General features: G+C 51.3%; 1 protein-coding gene across 1 annotated transcript in view; it reads right to left on the bottom strand.

Moving 5' to 3' along the window:
* The window catches only part of Hk1 (hexokinase 1), a 46,846-nt gene extending 24,476 nt beyond the window's left edge, over positions 1-22,370 (bottom strand). The window contains exons 1-6 of the mRNA XM_032888314.1: positions 22,208-22,370; positions 11,578-11,726; positions 6,485-6,604; positions 3,499-3,594; positions 2,824-2,923; positions 2,533-2,716 (exon numbers count right to left, since the gene is read on the bottom strand). Of these exons, the coding sequence (XP_032744205.1) occupies positions 2,533-2,716; positions 2,824-2,923; positions 3,499-3,594; positions 6,485-6,604; positions 11,578-11,726; positions 22,208-22,349 (791 nt within the window). The 5' untranslated portion in view covers positions 22,350-22,370. The remainder of the gene's footprint in view (positions 1-2,532; positions 2,717-2,823; positions 2,924-3,498; positions 3,595-6,484; positions 6,605-11,577; positions 11,727-22,207) is intronic.
* Positions 22,371-25,622: the final 3,252 nt, after the last annotated feature.

The following is a 25,622-nucleotide window of genomic DNA, read 5'->3' on the forward strand; positions in this document are numbered from 1 at the left end:
TGTGCGGTATCTGGGTGCTGGAGCCTATGTGACCATGAGGGACGGTTGGTTGCAAGCCACCTGACGTGGGTCCTGAGACCTGAACTCAGGACCTCTGCAAAAGCAGTGTACACTCTTAGCTGCTAAGCCGTCTCTCCAGCCCCTGTACAAGTGTGGGTCACAGCCTTGGGTAGATGACGATGGTGAAGAAGACAGAGATGAGAGGTGTCAGGAGGTAAGGACCTCAGTGCATGGCCACCTAGAGGCTCGCACGAGCAGGGGACCTAGAGATCATTCTACCCTGAGGAAGCTGGGGCTCACAGAGGTCAATTCATTTATTCAGGGAAGAACATCGGCAGCAGATCTGGGTTTGCACTCAGTTCCTTAGGCTCTGGAGCCCTAAATCTTCACTGTGGGGGTGCAGGAGAACTGGAGCTGGTAAGTGGCTCAGAGCTAATACGATCGACTTGTCTCTACGCCGGATGGGTTTCGGTTTTGTGGATTTTTTCCTTTCTCTCTCTTTCTCTTTTTTTCCTTTCTCTCTCTCTCTCTCTCTCTCTCTCTCTCTCTCTCTCTCCCTCCTCCCTCCTCCTCCCTCTCTTCCTTTCTTCCTTCCTTCCTTGAGACTAATTCCCACAAAGTCAGGCTGCTCTTAAATTTGATACGGAGCAGAGGATGAACGACTGGGATTTTCTGGCTCTCCTGTCTCTACCTCCTGAGGGCCGGGATTATGGGTGTGTGCTGTGAGGTCTGGCTTACACAGCACTGGGGCTCCAGCTCAGAGCTGTGTGTGCTAGGCAAACCCTGTGCCAACTCTGGGGCAACTCCAGCCCCTCAATTTATCTTTTGCCACTGGCCTCACCCTAATGCCTAGGGGTGGGCTTTGAGTAGATGAAGGCCAATCAGCCTGCCCCGGTGCTTGGGGCAAATTCAGGGATGGGCCAATCCCACAGTGACTGTGGTGTGAGGTTTGACTCCATATCTGAAGCCACCTCTCTGGGACCAAACACTGTAGGGGAGTTTGTGGATACAAATTAACCCAGGCCATGCAGAAGACCTGGTCCAAGGGCTCCCAGGGCCTAATACCACAGTTGAGTCAGATTCAGACCCAAGTATGACTGATCAGGGACAGGCAGGAAACCCTAAGCAAGGCAGATCAGAGGCCTCCTCTTGAGAGTGGCTGGTTAGCTGGCACTCCCAGAGCTGGCAGTGACACAGCAAAACAATGTGTTCCGGGCAGAGTCATCCAGCAGCCAAAGATGCTGCCGGGCCCCAGAGCATCCAGCCCTGGCCTGTCAGCACAGCACAAGCTGCTTTCAAACACAGCCTTTATTGTTCCTGTTCCTGACTGGCCCAGGCGGGATGCTCCCTGGCAGGAAAGCCTCTGTGGCCTGGCTGTTCAGGTGCTACTCCAGCTCCTGTGGTAAGCGCCCTGTGGAGTCTAGGCTAGAATCCCCGAGCTGACAGAAAGCAAGCTGGGTCTAACGGCCTGCCTGATGTTGCTTCTGTTACCTCTGCACCCGAGTCTGTGTGACAGTAAGACAAGACCTTCCTTCAAGGATCTACAGAGGGCACCTGCTCATACGTGGCCATGGAGTCTGGCTACTGCGTGATTAGGACGTTTGTCTGTGTCTGGTGCTTCCTAAGCTATTTATGTATGTCTCACATAGCCTAGGCTGTCCTTGAACATGTTACAGAGCACAGGGTGGCCTTGAACTTCTGACCCTCTCCTATCGCCTGGTGATGGGAATACAGTATCATGTGTCACTGCACCCATGCGAGGGATGGAGCCTCGGACATGCCTGGCAGGAAACTCTATCGACTTAGTTACATCCCTAGCCCCAGTGGTAAGGTGATTACCCAGAAAGAATGCCATTTAATCGCTTAAATGAATGCCATTTAATTTACACTTCTGGGGGTTTCGCCTGAAACCCTGTGCTGAGTTTAGTGTCTGTGGAGGTCAAAAAATGGAGTCAGATCCCCTGGAACTGGAGCTATGGATGATTGTGGGCTGCTATACCAGGTCCTCTGGAAAGCAGTCAGTGCACTTGGCCATATAGCCCATCCCTAGATCTTTAAACATATTATAATTATGCTACTACTAATAATGGTAGCTTGACCACAAGTTGCCAGGTTTACACACTAGGTTCCTTTACCGGCTAAGGCACCTTGCCTTTAACAGCATGAACTCCATAGCCACCGTGCATCTGACGGAGCGAGGAGCATAGTCCAATCATGCACATCTGAAGCAGGCTGGTAGTGCAGGGCTGTTATCTCAGCTGCCCAGGAGGTAGACACTGGAGGATTGTAAGTTCAAGACCAACCTAGGCAACTCAGTAAGACTCTTGCTTCAAAATAAATGCATTTTACAGGGTGGAGATGGGGCTCAGTGGTAGAGTATTTGCCTAGCATGGCTGAGGTCCTGAGTTCCACCCAGTGTGGGGAAAAAACCCCAATGGGTGACAGCGCTTGTGGCTACCTGGCTTTATGGCCCAGTCTTTTGCTAAATGTCCCCCGAGTCAGAGAGGTAGCCAGAAGAGGAAGTTAACTCACAGCTGCTTCCCAGGGTTGAGAGATCCTCGGTCTAACTCTCTGTCAAACTCGGTTCGGATGTCTTCCAGGGACCCATCATCCCCAAAGGCTCCCCATTCCGTGTTAATACACATCCTCCCCTCGTCGCCTTCCACCAGGTCGATGTGTCGCAGTTCCTCCATGTAGCAAGCATTGGTGCCTGTGCCTGGGAGACACAACGTGGGAAGCTGTGACCACACAAGGCCAGGAAGGGCATCATATGGGCTGAGCAAAGCAAGGAGCTGGGGAGCAAGCGGGGGCGGGACACCCTACCAATGATCAGGCCGACTTCACACTGTTGGTCATCGTAACCGCAGGTCATCATGGTCCCTACTGTGTCATTCACCACGGCGACAATGTTAGCATCATAGTCCTGGGGACCGATAAGGAAGAGAATGTCACCATCAGCTCCCACATGGGCGCAGAAATCCCAACCAGGCATGCTCCAATTCTCACATGCCACCATGCTGATGGGTGGCGGCGACTTCACTGCGGCCAGGACTCAATTAATTGGATTAGACAGCAGTGATTACATTATGGAAACTGCAAGGTCCCCTTAATTATCTGGCTTAGGATTCTTCGGGGACTGAATTTTATTCATGAAGCTACATTCCTGGGCAAGCCTCCAAAAGAGAGCATAAGAATCACATGCGCATGCGCATGCGCAAGGCAGCTCCTCCCGCTAATCCCTGCGTGTTTGCGGAACAACACGGAATCCCTGCGGAATACACATGGATGGTCTCAGCTGCAGACTAGATACCTTTTGGTGGCACTTCTGAGAGCTCACATCTGACCTACTCCCTGGCCTGGGATTCTTGTCCCCTGCTAGGGTATTAAGGCCACCACCCTCAGTGCCCCTCTATGCCTGACAACGTGAACCTTAAACCATTTTAAGATGGAGATTTCCCCCCAATACCGGACTTATGCACAACCCAAGAGAGAAATTACCCCTCGCTTCTTAATGGCTTTATTCAGCAACTTGACCACATCCGCTCCTTCCACACCACTGGCTTTGAACCGCTTTGTCCACGTGATCAGTACAGCCTGCGGAAAAGGAGTGGAAAAGTGGACTGAAGGCAGAGAGCCTTGGCGAATCAAGGCTTCCAAGGCTACACTAGCACAGGGACAAAGCAGACACCCTCAGTGACAAACGGCCTCTACCAGGTCACGATGGAGATAGATCTGTCTATCCACTTAATGGGTTTCCCTGAGAAAACTTCTTCTTTTAATGATTTGTTTATTATTTTTATGTGCATTGATGGTTTTGCATGCACGTATGTCTGTGAGAGAGTGTAGGATCAATCCCCTGGAACTGGAGTTACAGTCAGTTATGCGTCATCATGTGGGTGCTGGGAATTGAACCCAGGTCTTCTAGGAGAGCAGCCAAGGAGAGACGCTGACAAGTCTAAATTCCTGGGGGGATGGGGGGTGTGCATAGATTTTACATTACATTTTGTATTACTTTTGTGGTTTTACACACGGCCTTAAAAAAAAAAAAGATAACGGAACAGTTCTAATTGGATTGCTCTTTCTCAGTCAGGAGGGTTGCCATAGACACGGCAGGTTGGGGATGATGACTGTCAGGCCGTGGCAGTCTCCAGAGGGTTAATACAAAGAAGGGGGGCCTGGCTTCCCTCTGAGAGGTGCGCATGCTGCTGAGGAGGGGTGAACCCTGTTGAGCCTGTGATCTTCTTCACTCTGGATCAACTATAACTAAGGCCAGTATTGGAAATGACCCTGGACACTGTTTTCGTCCCCCCACCCCCACCCCCACCCCCAGGCTCTCAGTGAAACAACCAAACGTGGTATTGTGGGAAGAACAAGGATTAGGTGGCCAGAAGCATGGTCCTTTCTCCAAGTTCCTGCCACCCACTTCCTGGTGGGGTGGTATCCCATTCCACTGAGGGGCATTTTGTACAGGGAGAATAATGGAATTGGTCTAGATTTGGACGATGGAGGTCCCAGCCTTAAGCCGTTCCCTGAAGGGGTTCCCGGTTGGCAGGTAAGAGTCACACTTTTGGCTCCTCCTCGGCCCACGATGCCCTACCCCAAATCATTCTACCCCGTAGCTCCCGTCTGCAGGATGATGTGCCTTCTGCCACACAACTCCCTCCCCTCAAAGACTGCTTCCTGGAGGCCAGGCCATACATATCCCTAGCCATTTTCTCTCGGGGCCTGGCCAATTAAACACTTAGCCATCCTGTTGCTTACTTAGTGGCCATCTTGGCTGCTAGATCGACTGCCACTTTGCAAAGAGTTATGTGTCTTTGAGACAGGGTCCCACATGTCTAACTTGGGCTTTCAACTTGTTGTGTAGCTGAGGATGACTTTGAGTTTGATTCTTCTGTCCCCGCCTCCCGAGTTCTGGGTTATGGCTATGTCGGGCTTACAAGCATATACCGTTATACACGGTTTACACTGGGGATCAGGCCTGGGGCTAGACAAGCACTGGGCGAAGTCATATCCCAGCCCAGCAATTTGATATTTTCAAAACGTATCTTCATGAAACTCTTAGTAAACAGAATTGTTCCATTAGTTATGGTTATTGATCTCTTGATATGCAAACAACTTTATCGGAGGTATGGATGTATAGGAAAAAGATACATAACGCATAGTTCAACGTGATCTACAGTTTTGGGTGTCTTCCGGGGACTTGGGACCTTTCTCCCACACCACCATAACAACAGCAGGCATTCGAGGAAGGGCTGGAAGAGCTCCTCTTAGAGAACCAACTGACCTGCATACCTTGAAGGTATTGAGCTGCTGGAGATCTTGAGAGTCTAGCTGGGGCTACCCAGAGGGAAAGAGTCTGGGACAGAAACATCTTAGAGATACTCGAAGGAGAGGGCACACCATGCGAGGTGAGACCTGGATCAGTGCTCCGGGTTCTATCGTGAATAACCTGTCACCCCATGGGAGGCCCCTGCTCTCCATCCTAAAATGAGAGGCTTGGTCTGCTGTGCCCTCCAAACCCTTCCTGCTGATTCCACAAGTCGAGCAAATGTACAGCCGCCAGCATCGCCAGCATCAGGGGAAGCAGCACCAGCAGCGGTGTGGACCCTATCAACAAAGGTCCTGCAGTAAGGTAAACCAGTGTGCCAACACATGCTCTGCTGTCCCCTGGGCAGCAGGACAGCCTGACTCTCCATCCGGAAGTGGGACTCAGGAGCACTTAGCTCACAGAGGCTGGCCGCGCCTTCAGTGTTTACTATTAGTATTCTTGGGTTTGTTTATCTATAGGGGTATGTGGGGCAGGGGATGTTGTGTCCCTCCATACAGAGAAGGAACAGCCTGTTATCTGTTTACTCCGCAGATTCGCAATTCTCCAAAGCACAGGTGTACCACAGGGCGGAGCTGACAGCAAATAGCAAATGAGAAAGATCAGATGTGACATGTCAGTCACAGGGGTGCGGGGAGAGGGTGTCAGCAAGGGAACCCAAGGCTTCTCTTGAGGCAGAAGACAGCCTGATACCCCAGTGAAGAATGACCTCACTTCTCTCCATAGCCATTAGGCCTTGTCTGCCTTCTTTTCCTTGCTCATTTATGAAAGCTTCATCAATGGCTCCTTGTACCTGAGGAGCATGCACTACATTCTGGGTTCAATCCCCAGCACCCCAGAAACCAGGCACGGTGATGCACATCTGTAATCCCGGCGCTGTGACGGTAAAGGTAGGAGGTAGCGTGAGTTCAAAGTCATCCTATGCTACCACCCAGAGGGTAGCCTGGGCTACATTAAGACCCTGCCTCAGAAGAGGTCAGGGGTTGGGGGTGGTACACGAAAGGAAGGGGAAGAAGAAACGTGGCACCACAACCTCAGGCTAATTTTGACAAACGACTCCAAAACCAAGAGGCATGGGGCTACCCATAAGCGAGGGGACGTAAGAGAGAGTCCGCCACTATCTTCTGAATCCAGTCATTACCAAGGCATCCTTACCTCGTCTATTTTGGATTGTCGGCAGGGGAAGGAAAATGTGAATCCCACGGGTAACTTCTTGTCCTTGATCTTCTTTTTCTCCATGAAGTCTCCCAGGCAGTCAGCGACATGATCGAAAAGCTAGAAGGCACAGAGGAGGGACATCAGGTTGGGGGCAGGGGAGGGCACGCTGTGCGAGTGTGGCAGCTAGCACGAGCTCTCACAGGACACTGTAGCCCTCCAAAGGAACTGAGCCCTCAGAGGTCACAACGCTGGTCATCCAGGCATGGAGGGAAATTCAGAGACACAGAGAGGCAGCAGAGTGTCTTCCCTGACACATTGGCCGTCTCTCAGCTATCCAGGAGGAATGACCTGGCCACCCCCAACGATGGCCCAGGAAATCCTTGGCAGCTCCATGGCTGAACCTACTGACGGAAAGATGAACACCCCCTAAAGATGCACGCATCCTAGGTATGGAGGTCACATGGTTCTGCACCTGCCAATACCCACATCAAGAAGTACAAGTGGGGTACCAAGCACGGCTCATGATACAGCATCTGTCTAACTACAACACCCCTGTCTGATCCTCCAGGATCAAACCCCAAAAGAAGTATAACACTATCAAAAACCCACATGACAGTCTAGACATGAGCCGAGGTTAGACACAGCGGCTCATGTCTAGAAGTCCAGCTCTTGGGAGTCTGAGGCAGGGGGATTGCCCTGAGTTCAAGGCCAAGCCGGGCTACAGAGTGAAACCCTGTCCTAATAAACAACAAAAGCCCAGATGCTACCTTCGTGGATCTGGGGTTACTCCTGGCACCCTGATTTCGAACACTCATGAGTATAGGTGGAAGTGGAGCTGGCTGTGCTCTCTGCTGTCTGAGTCATCATCCCTGGACAGTCTGCGTTCAATACTGTGTTACCATATGAATATGCCATGCTATCAATATCCCAGAGTGCACTTCTGACACTGCCGTGCGCAAGCTCGCTGGAAAGAACACGGAAGCACGGCTCCCTGGATTCTGTGTGACGCTGAGGACAGTCTCGTGCCTTCTAAAACCCAGACAGAGGAGGACGGCGCCAGAGTGCCAAGCCATAGTCACCTTGAGCCAGCTTTGGAGGGGACCTGACTCACTGCCGAGGTTGGGGGGGGGGGATACCCAGTCTATTCCAACGTGGATGCCTCGGTCCTGAGTCACTCTTACTCAGGCTACGCTGCACCAGCATCTCTGGCTGAAGGGACACGTGACCACCCTCCCTGGAGAAACCAGGCTAAGCTTCCTGTGACCTACTTCAGACCCACACAAACCCATTACTAAGTCAGTCCCTGAGCCCTGCGAGCCATCTGCACCTCAGGCTCAGGGACTCCTGCTGTAAGTGAGCAGAGGGAAGGAAGAACGGCCACACGGGAAGGGCAGGGTGAGGGGCCTGAGAGGGCCGGCTGCAGCAAGAGGGCCACGCCAGGAACTCGGAGCCAGCACCTGAACCCAAGCCAAAGGCATCGCCCCATGGTGGCTGAGCAGGCCAAGCTGACTTGGTTGTACTTAGGTAGACACCCCCACAGTCTCAGTGCTCGAGAGGAGACGGGAGGAGGCTCCAGAGGTCCAGGACAGCCTGGGCATCTTAGAGAGGCCCTGTCTTCTAAAATAAAACGTAAGAAAGGAGCTTGGGATGTAGCTCAGTGGTGGGGTGCTTGCCTAACATTCACAGTGCCTGGGATTCAGTACCTAGTACCACAAAATGAATGAATGAATGATAAATGAATGAATGAATGAATGAATGAATGAATGAATGAATGAACGAATCCACATCACCTTCCGGACAACATTCTCATTATTTTCACATAGATACAGAAGCTAGATAACGACTCAATCGTATAAACTCACTTTCAGGAGGCAAGAGCAGGATGATGCGGTTGAGGCCAGTTTGGACTACATAGCAAGCTTCAGGCTAGCCTGAGCTAAAATAAATAAATAACAAAGGAAACATTTTAGGCCTCAAGTAGACGGCTGAGCAGCTAAGTGCTTCCCATCGAGCCTGACAGCCTTGAGTTCAACACTTGGACCCACAAGATGGAAAACCCAACTATCACAAGAGGTTCTCCATGCAAGTGGGAGGACCTGAGTTCGGATCCCGAGAATACGTATGCACTGCCAGTCGAGGTAACATACTGCAGCCCTGGTGCTGGGGAGGGAGGGAAGAGACAGGGACAGCTCATTGGCCAGTGTGGCCTGCCAGTCTGTGAACTTTGGGTTCAATGATAGATCTGTCTCAAATAATGTAGAGAGTGTTGGAGAAAGATTACCTAGCATCAACCTCTGACTCCTACACTGTGTTCTTGTGCATGCATGCGTATGAACACCGACACAACTGGCACAATACACATGCTACACACATGCACACAGACTCAATCCCTCTGACGAGCAAGGCAAATAATGACCAAAAGGACCTCTCATTTGTGCGGCAAGGACAATTCCTGCTGAGCTGTCTCCCTGGTCACTCAAGTCCTGTTTTCACAGTGTTGCATGCAGCTCCTGAAACCATAAAGCTTAACATTGTAGAAGGTGTTTGAGATACTGTATGGTGGAGAGGGGAGAAAGAGAGAGGGGAGAGGTGGGGGGCACTGCAGGGTGAACGTGGGTAGCACCAGTTCATCTTTATGTTTGACACTATTTCAGGAGATAGGATTAGGGTCAACTTTTAAATATCTACACATCACGGAGGGTGAGGATCCCATAAAATCCTCAAACTTTGTTGTTCCTGGGCTATGAAGTCTGAGCAGCTCCGGGGGTAACATGAGGACCTGGGTCACCAGGGGAGAGGTCAGTCAGAGATCTCAGGAGAGGGGCCACTTGATGCCAGCTCACTGCTGATTCCAGAACACTATGGGAGATGTTCTGGTTCCTACCTTGCTACCATCACACCCTGATCTAAGCTTCTGTCAGCAGCCACCACATTTTCTCATCATCAGAAATGTAAGAAAGGGGAGTGGGGAGAGGCTCGGAGGTTGGGAGCCTCACAACCCCAATCCCAAGGGACCCATTGCCTTCTTCCAACCTCTTAGGGCACCACACACACATGGTATACACTCACACGAGCCACGCATATACATTTAAAAAATTTTTTGTTGGATGTAATAAGTCACGCCTTTAACCTCAGCAGTGAGAAGCAGAGGCAGGGGGGGATGTCTACAAGTGTGAGGTCAGCCTGATCTACAAGGCCAGTTCCAGGACAGCCAGAGCTACACGGTGAAACCTTGTTTCAAAAAAAATAAGTAAATGGAAAAGAAAAGGTCCTAAAACTGAAACTGTAACTTCTAGTATTAGACCACCTCAGAAATCTCAGAATTTGGCAGCTACTAAGCAGCTTTCCCACGTGTTAAGATGAACACGGTAAAACTCCATAGGGTCGCAATGATGATTAAATGGGTCACTGGGTCACTAAATATAAAGCGCATAGACATCAGCTATTACACAGGACATTATATCAGCACTATCATTATATCATTATATCAGCACTATCATTGTCTTCTTGGATGACTTAGAAGGGGCAGAAGAACAAATGGGGGGGGGAAATGACCCTGGGAATGAGAAGGGTACCCTGGGATGGAGGCACCCCCTAAACAAGTCCTGCACCTGACAGGCCAAGCCAAGGTGCATAAGGAATGTTTGCACACTGGCCATCTCAGCGGTGGCTCCACTCAAAAGACAAACCACGAGGAACAGTGATAAGCCAGTACTTGTTACAAGGAACAGGGTCTGCTAAGCTGGCTGATGGCCACTGGCAGAAAGAAGCCACGCAGTGGGCAATGGGGGCACAGGTAGGAGACCTCCTTGTCCCCTTTGAACAGCTTTGGGAGGAAGGGACCAGTCTCTGATGCCTGTGATGGAAACAGGACCACCTAATCATCGGCTCGCCTGCCTCCGTGGCTAGCTGTAAGGTGGCTTGTCCACCTTAGACATAGGGCTTCTTTCTATGCTTACAGTGATGTGCTCCAGAAAACTCTGAATCCAAGGAGCAGAGTTCAAGGCCAGGAGTAGCTCTTATCTAGGTAGGTGGCCCCAACCCTCACCCACAGTGACTTAGGCCCCAAGTAGACTCCTATAGAGAAGGCCCCTGGGCCCCACCTCGGTCCACCCCGAAACCATTGCTTTCCCTGGAGAACTTGAGGAACCTCGCCGTGAACGCACACCTTCCCCAGCAAAAATCTGGCAAGCTCTCAACTGTATGAAGACTACAGCCCTAGCATGAAGTGTGGGTGGGGCATAAGCTCATATGTCCATCCTTAAGAGTAATGGAACGCCCCCATGATATAGTCTCAGGGCACCCACATATAAAATAAAAACCCGAGGGTATTGCCTGAGCCTTAGTCCCAGGGTCCCAGGGAGATAGCGACCCACCGCACATCATAGAACAGGCCCTCTGCAGGTAAGCGCATGTCCTTTGGTCAGGAAGGATGGCCCTACTCTAGGTCTGGGGGCAGGAGGTGAAGCTTTGGGCATGAACACAAGGAGGAGGAGTCATTTCAAAAGCAAAGTCTGGGGGGCTGGGGATTTAGCTCAGTGGTAGAGCGCTTGCCTAGCAAGGGCAAGGCCCTGGGTTCGGTCCTCGGCTCGGGGGGGGGGGCGCGGGGGGGGAGCAAGTTTGCAGCCTCTGGTTGCCATCCCAAGGGCGTGTGCACGCTGTTCTATCAGAGGGCAGAGCTCCTGCTCTCCCAAGCTGAGAGCCACTCCACAAGACCTGGCCCCTCTCCAGTGATTGGGTACAGAAGCCGGAGGCCTGAGAGCAGGGCATTTCTACCCAAAGGGTGGGCCGAACCTGTGCGAGGGATGCAGCCCAGGATCCTTTGGGATCAAAAGCGCTTGCGACAATGCCACAGGCCGTCCCTCCCCACAGCTCCTACTTTCACCAGACGGTATATGCCCCTTCAGGCCCAGCTCAGCCCCGTACGGCGGCCTCATCCCTCTACCAGGAGTTCTGTACAATTGATACTCAGTGAGACCTCCAGTGAGTCCTGCCGGGGCCCCGGGATGGCAGTTTCCGGAAGTCCGGCCCTCGAAGGTACTCCAAGGGATCTGGCTGGCTGGAACAGGATGAGGAGAACAGGGGCCCACCTGGGTTCCACTGCCGTGCACGATGTTCTCTGGGGTGTCGTAGCTCTCAGACTCCATGCTGACGTTCTGGCTCTTCTCGTGGTTCACCTGCACCCGCAGGATTCGAAAGGAAGACCCGCCGAGATCCAGGGCAATGAAATCCCCCTTTTCTGACAAGGGAGAAAACCAGATTCAAGTGTGAGAAGGTCTGAATCTGGCCCCGTCTGCCCCCCACCCCCACCCCACCATACAGCACCTGCTGGAACAGCTCTAGTCCCAGCTCTGAGGAGGAAGAGGCAGCAAATAAGGCGCAAAGTTCTATCCCACCTTCTGCCTTGCCATCCATAAATAAGGACCACACAACACTAGTTTTTTATTTTGTTGAGACTGGGGTCTCATGTAGCCCAGGCTAGCCTTGACATCACTAAGTAGCAGAAGATGACCTCAGTCTCCGTACCCTCCTGCCTGAGCTTCCTAATTACAGGGATTAAAGGTATGTGCCGCCACAGCCAGGTTGAACAGAATTTCAGCACTAGCTTTTTATTTTGTTGAGACTCGGGTCTCATGTAGCCCAGGCTAGCCTTGACATCACTATGTAGCAGAAGATGACCTCAGTTAGAAGATGACGGGAGAAGCCTGTGCTGAGATCTATCCTATGCCCCGGGTTCTCTCCACGTTGGCTCAGACGCCAACCACTGCTTGCCCAAAGCTCCAGTCACTCCTTGTTGTTGTAAGACAAGCAAAATGAGAAACTGGGACCATTTGCCGAGCACAGAGCTCGGCAACACTGAGGACATTTGCAGTGTTAAGCAGCTCCCGTAACTGCTTCTGGGAAACTTGGATATCACCCCAACATGACTCGGTAACCACTGAGCGGTAATTCCTCATCCCCTCCATCCCTAGCAACCTCCACTTTCTTCTCTAAGAGACCTGGGCATTTCACGGAGGTGGAATCGGGCATAAATTGTCTCTTTGCAGCTGGCGGCCTTTACTGAGTGTAGTCTCCAGGGTTCATCCACATTGCAGCCAGTGGCGCCAGGTGACGGCCACCCTTGCCTCCCTAAGTCCCAGTAGCCCCCATCCCTATGACTATCAATATCACCATGAAAAAGATTACACACTCACAACCTACAATCTGAGTCACGTAACGCACCAACCATTCATTCACGGTGGATGTACGGTCCAAGCCAAGTACGGAGGCACATGCCTGTGATCCCAGTGCTTAAGCTAAGACGTAAAGATTGAGAGTTCGAGGCTAACCTGGGCTACACAGTCAAAACTTGTCTCAAAAGGGGATGGTGCAAACAGTACTATATTTTTTAAAAAGGGGGTTGTCTTTTTAAATTATATTTTAAAAATCCAAATGTTGGGGATGTAGCTCGGTGGTAGTGTTTACTCAGGATGTATGAGGCCCATATAAACAACACATAGACAGATATAGACAGACAGACAGACACAGACGTAAATAGATTTTCAACTCTTTTCTGGGTATTAAAAGACAAATGGTCCCTTGGGATTGGCTCTTTTCACTTATCTAACCTGTTTCTACATTACACTGTTTGTGCGAGTTTCACGCGAGTTTCAATCATTTTGGTGCCCCATTGTTTGCACGAACCACGCTTCACACATCACTTCCTTAACCAATGGACACGGGCTGGTTGCACTTCGGGCTACTACGGTTAACACTGCTAGGAATGAGCCGTCCTCAGAGGATGCACAGGGACACACTGCAGGCCCGCCTTCCTCTCCAACTTCCTTGGAGCCTCAGGCTACGTCCATGTCTGTCAGCCTGGATTCAGACAGGAGCCTGGCACGACTGTCCTCTGAGAGGCTCCACCCAGCAGATGACCGGAAACAGACGCAGAGACCCACAGCCCAACATTAGACGGAGCTCAGGAAGTCTTGGGGAGAGTTGGGGGAAGGATTTCGGGACCCCAAGATTGGGGGAGGAGATGGGGACTCCATAAGAAGACCAAGAAAGTCAATAATCTGGACCTTTGGGGGCTCCCAGAGACTGAACCACCAACCACAGAGCATACCAGGGCTGGACCCAGGCCTCCGCACACACGTAGCAGATCTGCAGCCTGGTCTTCTTGCAGATTCCCTGACAACTGGAGCAGTGGCTTACCCTGACTCTGGCCTGCCTGTGGATCTTGCTTGGTCCCTAACTGGGCTGCCTTGTCTGGCCTCGGTAGGGGAGGATGGACCCAGTCCTGCAGTGACTTGAGATGCCAGGGTGGGCTGGTTCCCCAGGAGGAACCGCTCTCTTCTCAGAGGTGGAGGGAAAGGGGGGATTGGGGAGGGGGAAACCACAATCAGGATTTAAAGTGAATGAATTAAGAACACTGCTAGGCACACTGGCACACGTTTGTGTGTGGACAAGTGCCTTCCTTTCTCTCAAGTTTATTCATGAGTAACGCTGTCTGATAAAGCGAGGTTAGCTTGTAGAAACGTAGCCTGACAAAGTGGCTGTACCACTTTCTGTCGTTAGTCATGAGGGAAGAGGCCTCTAGTTTGTCCATATCTTCAGTAACGCTTGTGTGAAGTCATTTTTCACCGCCTTTTGCATCTCTCTGATGAAGGCTGGTGTTAGAATGCCGTCCATCTACTTACTGCCTATCCACACCCTTCAATGGTGTCAAAAAGGGGAGGGGGTGTTAAACGTTAGATATGTTGGGGCCAGGCAGACAGTTCAGTGAGTAAAACACTAGTCACCCAAGCCTGAAAATCCAAGTTTGATCCCCCAAACTGAGGTACGATGACAGACACAGCTATAATCCCACTGCTCTGGCCACTTGGGAGGCAGAGACCGGGGAGTAAGCTGGAAGCCTGTGGGCCAGCCAGCCTGGAGCGTACAAAGCAGGAAAGGAAACAAGAAAGCCTGTCTCAACAAGGTGGGAGAGAAAAGACTCACGGAAGTTGTCCTCTGACCTTCCCAATCACGATACGCATTAATTAATTAATTGATGTAAGGCCAGGAACGTGACTTGATAGTGGAGCATTTGCTTAGCTTCCCTCAGTTGTCTAGTCAACTGTCCTATTGCTGTGAAAAGACCATGACCACGGCAGCTCTTATACAAGAAAGCATTTAATTGGGGGTGGCTTACAGTCTATAGAGGGCTAATCATCATGGCGGGAAGCCAACAGACAGACGGTGGAGCAATAGCTGAATTTTATATCTGATCTATAAGCAGCAGGCAGAGAGACAGAGAGACAGAGAGAGAGATAGAGACAGACACAGAGACAGAGAGAGAGAGACACAGAGAGAGAGAGACAGAGAGAGAGAAACAGAGGCAGAGAGAGAGAGGCAGAGAGAGAGAGGCAGAGAGAGGCAGAGAGAGACAGAGACAGAGACAGAGAGAGACAGAGACAGAGACAAACAGGCAGGCAGGTAGACAGACAGACAGAGAGGACAGTGGCAGAAATAGGGCTTGCTATGTGCTTTTGAAACCTCAAAACTTATCCCTGGTGACACACCTAAGTTTCACCAGGAGGGGACCAAATGTTTAAACATATGATCCTATGGGGACAAACCACATCTAAATTCAGTCTCTAGAAAGATAGAGGGAGGGAGGGAGGGAGGGAGGGAGGAAGGAAGGAAGGAAGGAAGGAAGGTAGGTAGGTAGGTGGATAGGTAAGAGGAATGGCTAGATAGAAAACTGGTTGCTAGGCAAGCATGAGGACACAAGTTCAATCCCCAGAACCCATGTGAACGAAGCCAGGGGCAGTAGCGCACTTATCACACACCAGTAATCCAGCACTGGGGATCCCGGGTGCTCCCTGGCCAGTCAGCCCAGCCTACTGGTTAGGCCGCAGACCAGTGAAAGACTCTATGTCAGAAAGTAAGATTGCCGTACCTGAAGGATGACACCTGAGGCTAACCTCTGGCTCTCACACATGCATGGACATGCTTCCACAGGCACCCACACGTATGCTCAGATGCAAACTAACAGGGCTGGCGAGATGGGTAAAGCCCTTTCAGTGCCGGCCTGAAGACCTGAGTTCAACGCCTGGACGCCCCTTTAAAGGTGGGAGGAGAGCGCCAACTCCACACAGTGGTACTGAGCTCTACGCACTCACCACAGTGCGTGCCCACCTCCACACACGTGCCACACTTCCACAGTAATAACAATTAAAATAAATTTAAGTTATAGATTTAGTAACAAGTAAAGAAGCACTAGCATCTTTAATTTTTCTGGTGACGCTTGTGGTGCTGGCCATTGGGCTTCACGGTCTTACCAAGGGCCATCTGTTTCTGGTTTTGCTGTTCAGTGCTTTGCTGTGTGAGAATCCGACCACCAAATACAAGGTCGAAACAGTCACATCTGGTTTTCCTTTGGGAGTTTGATGGCACCAGTGGAAGCACTTAGGTCTTTGATCTACTTGGAGTTAATGTTTTGTGCAGGGTATGAGGTAAGGATACAACGCGGTTCTTTGTGGACACTGAGCTTCCTGCTACGGCTAGCTGAAGGGACTCTTGTCCCTTGCTGAATAGCTTGGAACTCCTGCCAAGGCACCCGGCCATGAAACTGTGTCTCCGTCTGCCTGTATATTTTATTTGTTTTGGGTTTTACTGTTTTGTTTTGAAATAGGCTCTTACCGCATAACCCTGCCTGGCCAGGAACTCTCTATGTAGACCAGGCTGGCCTCAAACTCAGAGATCCGCCTGCTTCTGTGCTATGATTAAATTCATGCACCACCGGCTTTATTTTTATTTTTTTGAAGTGATTTTTCTTTCCCAGTATTTTCTTTTATATAGTGGATATATACTTATATTTGATTCCTTATAAACTTTTGTACCTAGGAAAATTTTGAGTTGTCAACTGGGTCTCGTGGTCAGGTGAATACAAGAAAATAGGTTTCCTGTCATCGAAACTCCAACGGTGGCTGAGAAGACTCCAGGCTCCCTGGGCTGGCCCATCCCGCTCTGTCCTGCTCACCCGCCATGTCCACTCAGCCTTTGAAACAGGATCAGGCCAGCAGGGTTCCAGGGAGTTCAGGCGGGATCAGAAGGCTGATCATGGCCAGGACAGAGTTTAAAAAGAAACGTCTGGGTGACGGTAAAGGAGACGGTGGATTAGAGAGGCACCTGGGAACCTGACCAGTGGTTGTTGAGAGCCAAGGGGGGTCTCTCTTGAAGCAGGGGCCTCTCTACCTGTGGTGTCTCCACCTCCATCTTCAGTGTGCTGTGTGGTGGCTGAGAAGAAACGGTTGCCACCCCTATTTGAAAATCACCTTTACAGCCCACAAATGCTAGAAAAATATTAAGTCCAGTGCCACAAAGCGTGATGGAGGAGGAGGGAGGAGGAGGGAGGGGGAGGGGGGAGGGGGGGGGGGGGGGGGGGAGGGGGGGGGGGGAGGGGGGGGGGGGGAGGAGGAGGAGGGGGAGGAGGAGGAGGAGGAAGAGGAGGAGGAGGTGGTTCCAAGCCAACCGGGCCCACCAGTGGCCAGGGGACACTCCCTTCTCACAGACTCAAAAACACTCCATGCTCATTGGGCTGGTTTGTTTGTTTGGCTGGGTTTTGTTTGTTTGTTTTTATTTATTGATTTTTTTGGTTTTTTGTTTTTGTTTTTTTTTTAACCTCTACAAGTCGTCTTCAACTTCATAAGTGGTAAGCAGGTTTGAGACAGGGTGATTTCACCCGCTCCCCGTGCAGTGGGAGTCTGCAGACAGCAGACGTCTGAGCTGGCTCAGCAGAACTGCCTAGGTCAGTCACAAGGTCTGCTTGCTCTCACAGTCAGCCAGGCCAGGGACAAAGAGAAATGACTTCAGGTAAGTGCCACAGGGCATTCGGTAAGATCTGCTGGGTGCCTGGCATTTACTTAGGTCAAACTCGGTATCCTCCTCTCTTGCCTAAACCTCTTAAGTAGCTGGATTATAGGCAAACACCAGCCTGCCTACCCACCCACCCACCCAGCCACTCACCCACTCATCCACCCATCCAGTCCTCTCCCACAAGCTCACACATAGCACTGCCTCCTCCTGACATTGCTAAGGAGCTGAAGGTGACCTTGAATTTCTGATCTTCCTGCCTGCACTTCCTGAGTGCTCAGATGACAGAGCGCCAACAGGCCTATTTCAGGCTCACCCCTTCTTATGCGGCCGGTTGGGAGAGGCTGGAGGTGAGAGAGCATTGGCTGTGTTTCCCCTTTTGTCTCTTTCCACCGCGGCAATACCAGAGAGCTCTACAACCCTCTTCATTCTTCCGCTGGGCTTACACAGCCCCAGGACAGGGTCCTACAGCTGAGGGCCTATAGAAAGGCCCTCCCAAGGAACTACAGTGTTCGGAGGTGCTGACGGGACTCACTATGCTTCTCACAGTACCCTACAGGTCCTTCCACTTGATCCCTCCTTTATAGCATCAGAGCAGGGAAAAGCATGCCCTCCGTGTTCTGTTCATTATGTTATCCAGTTCATTCAAAAAAATTTTAAAATTTATTTATTTTATGAGTATGCCGTCACTATCTTCAGACACACCAGAAGAGGGCATCAGATCTCATTACAGATGGTTGTGAGCCACCATGTGGTTGCTGGGATTTGAACTCAGGACCTCTGGAAGAGCAGTCAGTGCCCTTAACCACTGAGCCATCTCTCCAGCCCCTCCATTAATTTTGTTGTTGTTGTTTTTAAACAGAGGAACTCATGGCATCTCTCCTGCCTCAGTCTTCCCAAAGGCTGGAATTTTAAATATGTGTCACCAAACTCCTTCACACCCATTTAACAGAAGAGGCAAAGGGAGACTGAGGCTGAGGCTGAAGTATGTTCTCTAAGGTCATACGGAACTAAGGTTAGGGGGCTGGGGACTTCTCCATTAGTTTGGATTTTATTTCTTTGTACCTCCTCTTACTTCAGCTTCTTCAGGCTTCTGTACAACTTCCTCTTTGTGTCTTCAGTTTCAAATCTGCCTCCCCCACGCCCCACAGGGCCTCCTACCCTAACTCCTCCCAGCGCATCCCAAGGTACTCGGGGAGGGAGCCGCTCTTCAAGAGGAGACTCATTAAGCAGAGCTCTGAAGGGCCTGGCCCCTCTCTGCACTTCTAATGATGGTCATTACTACCAGAAATGAATGAAAAGCAAACACAGAGGCAGGTGCCGAGCCCCAGCCTGTGCTGGAACACAAGACAAACAGAAACCGCCTTCACGAAGTGCTCTGGGAGTGAGCAGACAGGCAAGCCAGCTCCAACCACCATCTCTATCCTAAACTCCAGCAGAACCAGCTGTGAAAGGGGGAACCCACAAGCCACCAGAACTTCAAGTCGCCCTCAGATGCATACCAGCTTCCAAGGCTGCCAGTGCTACATCAGACCCTGCCTCGAAAACGAAGGGAAATAGCATGTGGTGGCCCTCACCTTCAATTCCAGCACTCGAGGCGGAGGCAGGCAGATCTCTGTAAGTTCAAGGCCAGCCAGGACTATAGGACTTGGATGGATGGATGGATGGATGGATGGATGGATGGATGGATGGATGGATGGATGGATGGATGGATAGATGGATGGATAGATGGATGGATAGATGGATGGATAGATGGATGGATAGATAAAGAAAAGAAAGAAAAAAAGAATATGCTCAAATATAAGTCATTCTGCTATGAATGGAAAAAGATAAGCCTGTATGCTTTCAGAAAACCGTCTTGTGGCTTCTCCTTTGTAAAGAACTTGCTGTGATCCATGACAGGGAAACAAACATCCAGGAATGTATAGCGTCCCATAGCTCCCGGGCTAACCAAGACCCACAATACCTTTAGCACTAAATAGGGCAGAGAAAAACCTCAGGAATGAGAGTCAACTGGAAGAAACTTCATGAGGAACTCTGTCCATTAAAAACATCTGAGGGAGGTTGGGGATTTAGCTCTGTGGTCAAGAGCAGGGGCTACTCTTGTAGAGGACCCAGGGTCTATCCCCAGCACCCACCTGATGACTCATAACCATCTGTAACTCCAATTGAGGGGCATCAGATGCCCTCTTCTGACCTCGGAGGGGCCAAGCACATGGAGTACATACATGCAGGCAAAACACATGTACCGAAAGACAAAACACAAAAACACCCTTCACACCCCTAATCCCAGCACTTGGGATGCAGAAACAGGTAGATCCCTGTGAGTTCAAGGTCAGCTACGGCTTCATGAGTGAGAACCTGTCTCAATAGATTGGATGGATGGATGGACGGACGGATGGATAGACAGACCTACCTATCTTTGAAAAAACCCCACAGGTACATGACTTTCTGAATATTTGTATCCAGGGGTTAGTGCCACCAATCTGTGAGTGGAACCTTATCTGGGAATGGGATCTTTGTGATCTGGTGAAGAGAAGATCACCAGTGTGGGCCCTAACCCAAGACGACTGGCATCCCCTAGGACAAGTGACAAGGACCCAGAGGATCCAATGGTCCCTGTCGCTCAGGTCTTCTCCTTTCCTCTCTCTTTTTCTTATTAATACTGATCTGTGCTCCCCAGATCAGTATTGATCCTCTCAGCACCAGAGGAAGCAGGCGGGGGACCCTGCCACTGTGTCCCGACATGGGTGACATTGGTGAGTCATCACGTTAAGATGCCGTTGATTGCGAGGCACACTATTATGTGATGAAACATTAACTAAGAAAAAAAATGCTGCTGGGCTGATTACAAGGTTCGAATAACTGAAGGCGGTTGGGGGAGACCAACGGGACGCTATACAAAAAATAATGCAGGTTTCAGAGGCTTCTTAAGGATAAGAGATTCCAGATAAATGAGATGCGGAAGCTGATTCCAGGGAAGGCGGCTGTGTTAAAGCAAAACAGATCCCCTCAGGCCAGACCGCCCGTGGGCTTTAGTATCTACCTGGCTGGGTCTGGAAGCATATCTGAGGGGAAAAGTGTCCAGGTTACTACTGTCCCACTTTGAGACCCTCAACCCTGGAACGGGCTGGTGGCAAAGGTGGGAGAAGGGCCACCATTTGATCTAAGGGTACTGGGAGGGAGGGAGCCACGGGGAGGTGCAAGTTCAGAAAGGAGAGACATCTCCTTCCTCCTCCTCACTCCCAACTCCTCCTTCCTGGTCACGGTCTTGTAGACTCAAGTTCACCTTCCCAGTTCCTAAGCCTGGCTTTCTCGCCACTCCCTTTCGACTCAGCGGCCAAAGGCACAACTGACCTCAGCTCAGACACGGACAGAGTCTTTGCCCGCTGTGGACAGTCCAAGGCTGAGAAAACCTGAGACTGTACAAGGGCCTCCCATGCCCAGACACAGGCACCGGAACACACTCAGGGCACAGCAGCCAGGGTCATTTGGCTGGCCAGAACTGCTTCAAAAGCTGAACTAGTAACCAACCCCCGAACATACGAAAAGGTCCTGAGAGGAGCCAGTTCAATTCTTGAACAAAGAGACTTCAGAGACAGAGGCGCCAGTGTGCGTAAGGTGGATCCCAGCTATAGAACAGGCCAAACGCCACCAAGTGGTAACTGGGCCCAAGACTCACTGAGGACATTCCCAAGGCCAGGTACAGCCAGGACTATTCTGGCTCCAGCCAGATTGCACGTACAGTAAGCCCGGCACTTGCCCTTTGCTGGGAAAACCACTATAAAAGGCTGCTTCTTAAAATCGCTGGACCAGACTGAAAATCCAGGTCTCCAGAGGATGAAAGAAATCTCGGAAGTGTGTAGGCCACACTCAGGAGTAAACTAAAAAGGAAACTTGACTTCCTGGCACACGGCTCCTCTCGTGGCATACGATGGGTGAACCCCCATTCTAGTGCTGGTGTGGCTTCAGCGCCACCTTTGAGAACTAGTAGTTAACTATGAATTGGCCAGGCAAAATGGCTGCCAGTGAGCAAATGAAGCCAGGATCTCTCAGCTCCCACTGGGCAGTGAAGAGCAGACTTCAGTACCACGACAGCAATAATGTCAGTCCTGGGGGAGTCCTTCAACTGCAGGGGCCACAAGAATGCAGATCAAGAGGAGAATTTGTGGGGCTACCTTACCTCACGGTGTAGGGAATTTGTCCAAATGAGGACTTGAATGCCCCACCTCTGAGCCCAAGACCCGCCTGGCCATAGGAAGGCTACTTATCGGAAGCACCTAAGGGAAGACGGCCTGGTGCTTGGGATTCTCCCCGAACAAACCCTTGTTTACTGTAGAGATGAAGTCAAAACACACGGCACCTGTAAACCCCTAAATGCTGAACTTTCCAAGTGTCACACAGTGCTGAGGGTTAGGTAGGTCACTGTCCAGGGTGGTGTCATCGGTGCCGTGCATGGTAAATGCCGGCAGTTATACAACACGTGGGCTGATGTATGGATGGAGGGATAACTGGATCGAGGGGGGACTAAGAGAATGGGTGGGTGGGTGGGTAGGTGGGTGAGGAGTGGGTGAGTGAGGGGTGGGTGGGTAGGTAGGTGGGTGGGTGAGGGGTGGGTGGGGGGGTGGGTAAAATGAATGGGTGAGTGGGTGGGTGGGTAGGTAGGTGGGTGGGGTGAGGGGTGAGTGAGTGGGTAAAATGAATGGGTGAGGGGTGAGTAGGTAGGTGGGGGTAGGTGGGTGGGTGAGTGGATGGATGGGTAAAGTTGTATTTAATGGATAGAATCATGAACAGGTGACATGAGCAAATGAGAGAATATCTGTTGGAAGAACAGGTTTCACACAGGTTTCACAGAGCGCTCAACTGCCAGAGACTCACCTGAGCCGTCCGGAATGGACCGGACGAAGGTGGGCAGCATCTTGACGGAGGCTGTTGGATTATAATCCCGGGAGAGGCCATTCTTCATCTCTTTCTTGAATCGTGTCAGGATATCTATCAGAATCTCATCAGAGAGCCGCATGGCGTACAGATACTTGTCAATCTGGGGGAAGGAGAGGAGGGGGAAGGATCAGGCGAGTTCAAAGGAAGTTCAGTTCAGCGCCAGCCTAGGTGGGCAGGACAGGGCAAGAAACTGATGGCCTGGGCGATCGACACACTGGAGCAGCCCGGAGGGAACACGGCACCAGAGGAGACTGCTGATTCCCTCAACTGTGCCACCCAAAGTCGGCCCACAAATGCTGCCGTCCCCCCTCCCCACCTAGAATACAAACAAGACAACCCCAAGGCCAGTTCCAATCCTGGATACCACATGCTAAGTGTTGTTGGGCCCCCAAGGAGATGCATGATACAGGCAGCTTTCCTCCCAGCGCCGTCAGCGTCCCTCCCTCTGTGAGAGCTGGCTAGTTCATCAAGGTTGGTTGGCAAGGACATTCAAGTTAAGAACATGGGCTCTAGAGCCAGCCTCCTAGCTTCAAGTCCGAGCCCTGTTATCTAAGAGGTGTGTGTGGATTTCGGTTGAAATAAATAGGATTTAACCAGGCATGGTGGTGTACGCCTATAATGCCAGCACTCATGACACTGGGGCAGGAAGATCGCAAGTTCAAGGCCAGCCTGGAGTATATAACAAAACTCTCAAAAAACAGATCAATAAATGAATGAATGGATGAGGCAGAAATGCCAGTGGCTTTCTTTTGGCACACAGTTTTCTTAAAAGTTTCCTTTGTTTTTATTTTATGTGTGTAAGTGTTTCGCCTATGTGTATGATAAGTGCGCTGTGTATGATGTGCCTGGCACCCGCAGAGGCCAGAAGAAGGTGCCGCATCTCCTGGAACTGGCATCGTAGATGGTTGTGAGCCACCACGTGGGTACTGGGAATCGAACCCAGGTCCTCTGCAAGAGTAACGAGTGCTCCTCGGTGCTGAGTCGGCTCTCCAGTCCCAAACATAACTCCCAAGAAGGAAGAGTGATAGTCAAAGCGCTAGGACCGGTCAGAGAGCACAGGCAGCTGGCCCCAGGGGGAGGCGCTGACCCCAGCTTCAGAATGTGTGGCATCAGCCCTGGGGCCCCACGCCCACACATGGGGGACTCTGTGCCTACCTGACAAACTCAAGGCTCCAAACACAAGATCCTAATCTCAACCCCCTGGGTCGTCGATGATTGGGGGTTGTTGTTGTTGTTGTTGTTGTTGTTTTGTTTTGTTTTTTTCTGATTACTCTCTGAAAAAGTGTTTCACTGGAGAAGGGGCGGGGGTACCACTCAGTTGGTGGAATTCTTGTCCAGCATGCGTGAGGCCCTGGGTCAGACCAGGGTCTGGTAGTACATGCCTGCAATCCCAGCATTAGGAAGCTGGAGGCAGGAGGAGGAGGAGCTCAGGTCATCTATGGCTACATAGGCTCTATGAGAGACACCCTATTTCAAAGAAAATAAAGTATTTACTAGGGAGCTGGTGGCATAGCCCAGTGGCACAGTCCCTTCTCTGTTCAACATCAAAGACACCTGTCCTTGTGGCTCTGTCTTGTGGTGTCCACCATTTTTTTGTTCACCATTGCTCTCTTGGTTTCTCCACTACTTGGGAAACCCAGCTGCTAACCATGAGCTGGTAATACTGAAGATGTTTCCGGTACCATCTTCCATCTGTCCTTCCACTCTGCCCACTGCCGTGGGAGTCTCTCACAGGACAGGGCTGTCCGATACCCTCCCATTCTTCCCCTGGGCTGCCTCCCCACCCCAGAGGCACCCACACTCGATATCAAGACTCCTCACTCTCTGCGCTCACCCAAGCACACACCCTACAGCTCCTGCTGCTGCTGCCTCAGGTCTCTCTGGTCCTGAAAATGTCTTCCCTCTTCCACCCGAAATGCCTTCTCTCTCTTCCCTGCTCTCCAACCCATCTCAGCCCCTCAGGTTCTGGGTCACGTGAAGTCTTTCTCCTGAAGTCACCCAAGTCCTCCAAGGCTGGAGATAACCCTTCCCATGGTGCCGAGCCCCCAACACACCCATCACAACTTCCTGAGTACGTTCCTTCTGCAGTATCTGTGTTCTGCTTGCTTCGGTCACCCCCAGTGGCCCCTTTGCACACAGAAGGCTCCCAGTGCTTGCAGCCAGATTTATGACCCAGTAACACTGACAAGACCTTGAGGCTGATTGACTGCAGAGAATGGTATCCTATACTCACTGTTCAGAATTGTTGGAAATGTCCTGCCTTGAGGACCGTCCCCAGGCTAGGTCACTTCTGCATATTTGCGCTGGTCTCCAGGCCTGCTGTCTCCTGTTGCATAGATAACCATGGTCCTAGGAGTCTACTAGTCCTCTGTGGCCAAAGGGGATCACTGTCCCTAGTCTCAATCATCATCCAGTCAGTCTTTTCTTTCTCCTTCATGACAAGTCACATGAAGGACTATCAGACACCACCCAGAGCAGGATAGAAATTGCCAGAAGCATAGCCCTGTGAGGAGACACACGGTGTTCTACCCCAAGGCTGGCAGCACCAGCACAGGTATAGGGAGCTTTAGTCTGGGGGCGTCAACAATATAAGCATGCTAGAGAAGTCCTGTGGAGGGGAGGGTGACATCAGAAAGTGCATCCAGGCACAAGCAGGTGCATGTGTGGCCAAAAGTGGGTGGAAATCAGTTCAGTGCGGATGGAGCAGACAGTTCAAGAAATGGAGAAGCCATGAGAGCTATCCAGTGGCTGGATCACACGGGGTCCCGAGAGAGTCAGGCCCATATATACAGACCTGATCCCAACGCATGGTGAACCAGAGAGCGTCAAAGAGGACCCAGAGAGACGGCGGAGCCTCAGGAGGAGCAAGAAGGCATCTGCAGGCAGTAGGGACCTGGCCTCTGGGATAAGTCACAGGGCCATCCCAGCCTTCTGGACACGTTTCATCGGCCACCCTTCTCACACAACGTCCTGACTGTCTGGTGATGCCCATCCCTTCTGACACGGTGTGGGTGCCCCCGGGGGAAAGGAAGTGTGTTGAAAGAACTTTGCGAGTCGCCTGGCACAGAGGAGCAGCTCAGATGTTGCTGGCTGCTGGAGCCCTCCTGTAATCACAGTGTGGGTTTCACGTCCAGTGTGTCACTTACCCTCCCATAGACCTTGTTGGGGACATGCTCTTAATCCCTGTTTTACAGCTGCAGGAGAGGGGCCACGGCTAAGTGATCAAGTCAAAGAACACAACCAGGGAGCACAGTCCCTCACGGGCACATCAAAGCTTAGCTCACCCTGCAACCATCCATGACCCTCGAGGGCCTGCCCAAGGAGAGCTGTGGAGGTCTTTCAGCTGGGTAGG

Source organism: Rattus rattus, chromosome 18 (genome assembly GCF_011064425.1).
Source record: "Rattus rattus isolate New Zealand chromosome 18, Rrattus_CSIRO_v1, whole genome shotgun sequence".
In the NCBI taxonomy this organism is placed as follows: domain Eukaryota; kingdom Metazoa; phylum Chordata; class Mammalia; order Rodentia; family Muridae; genus Rattus; species Rattus rattus.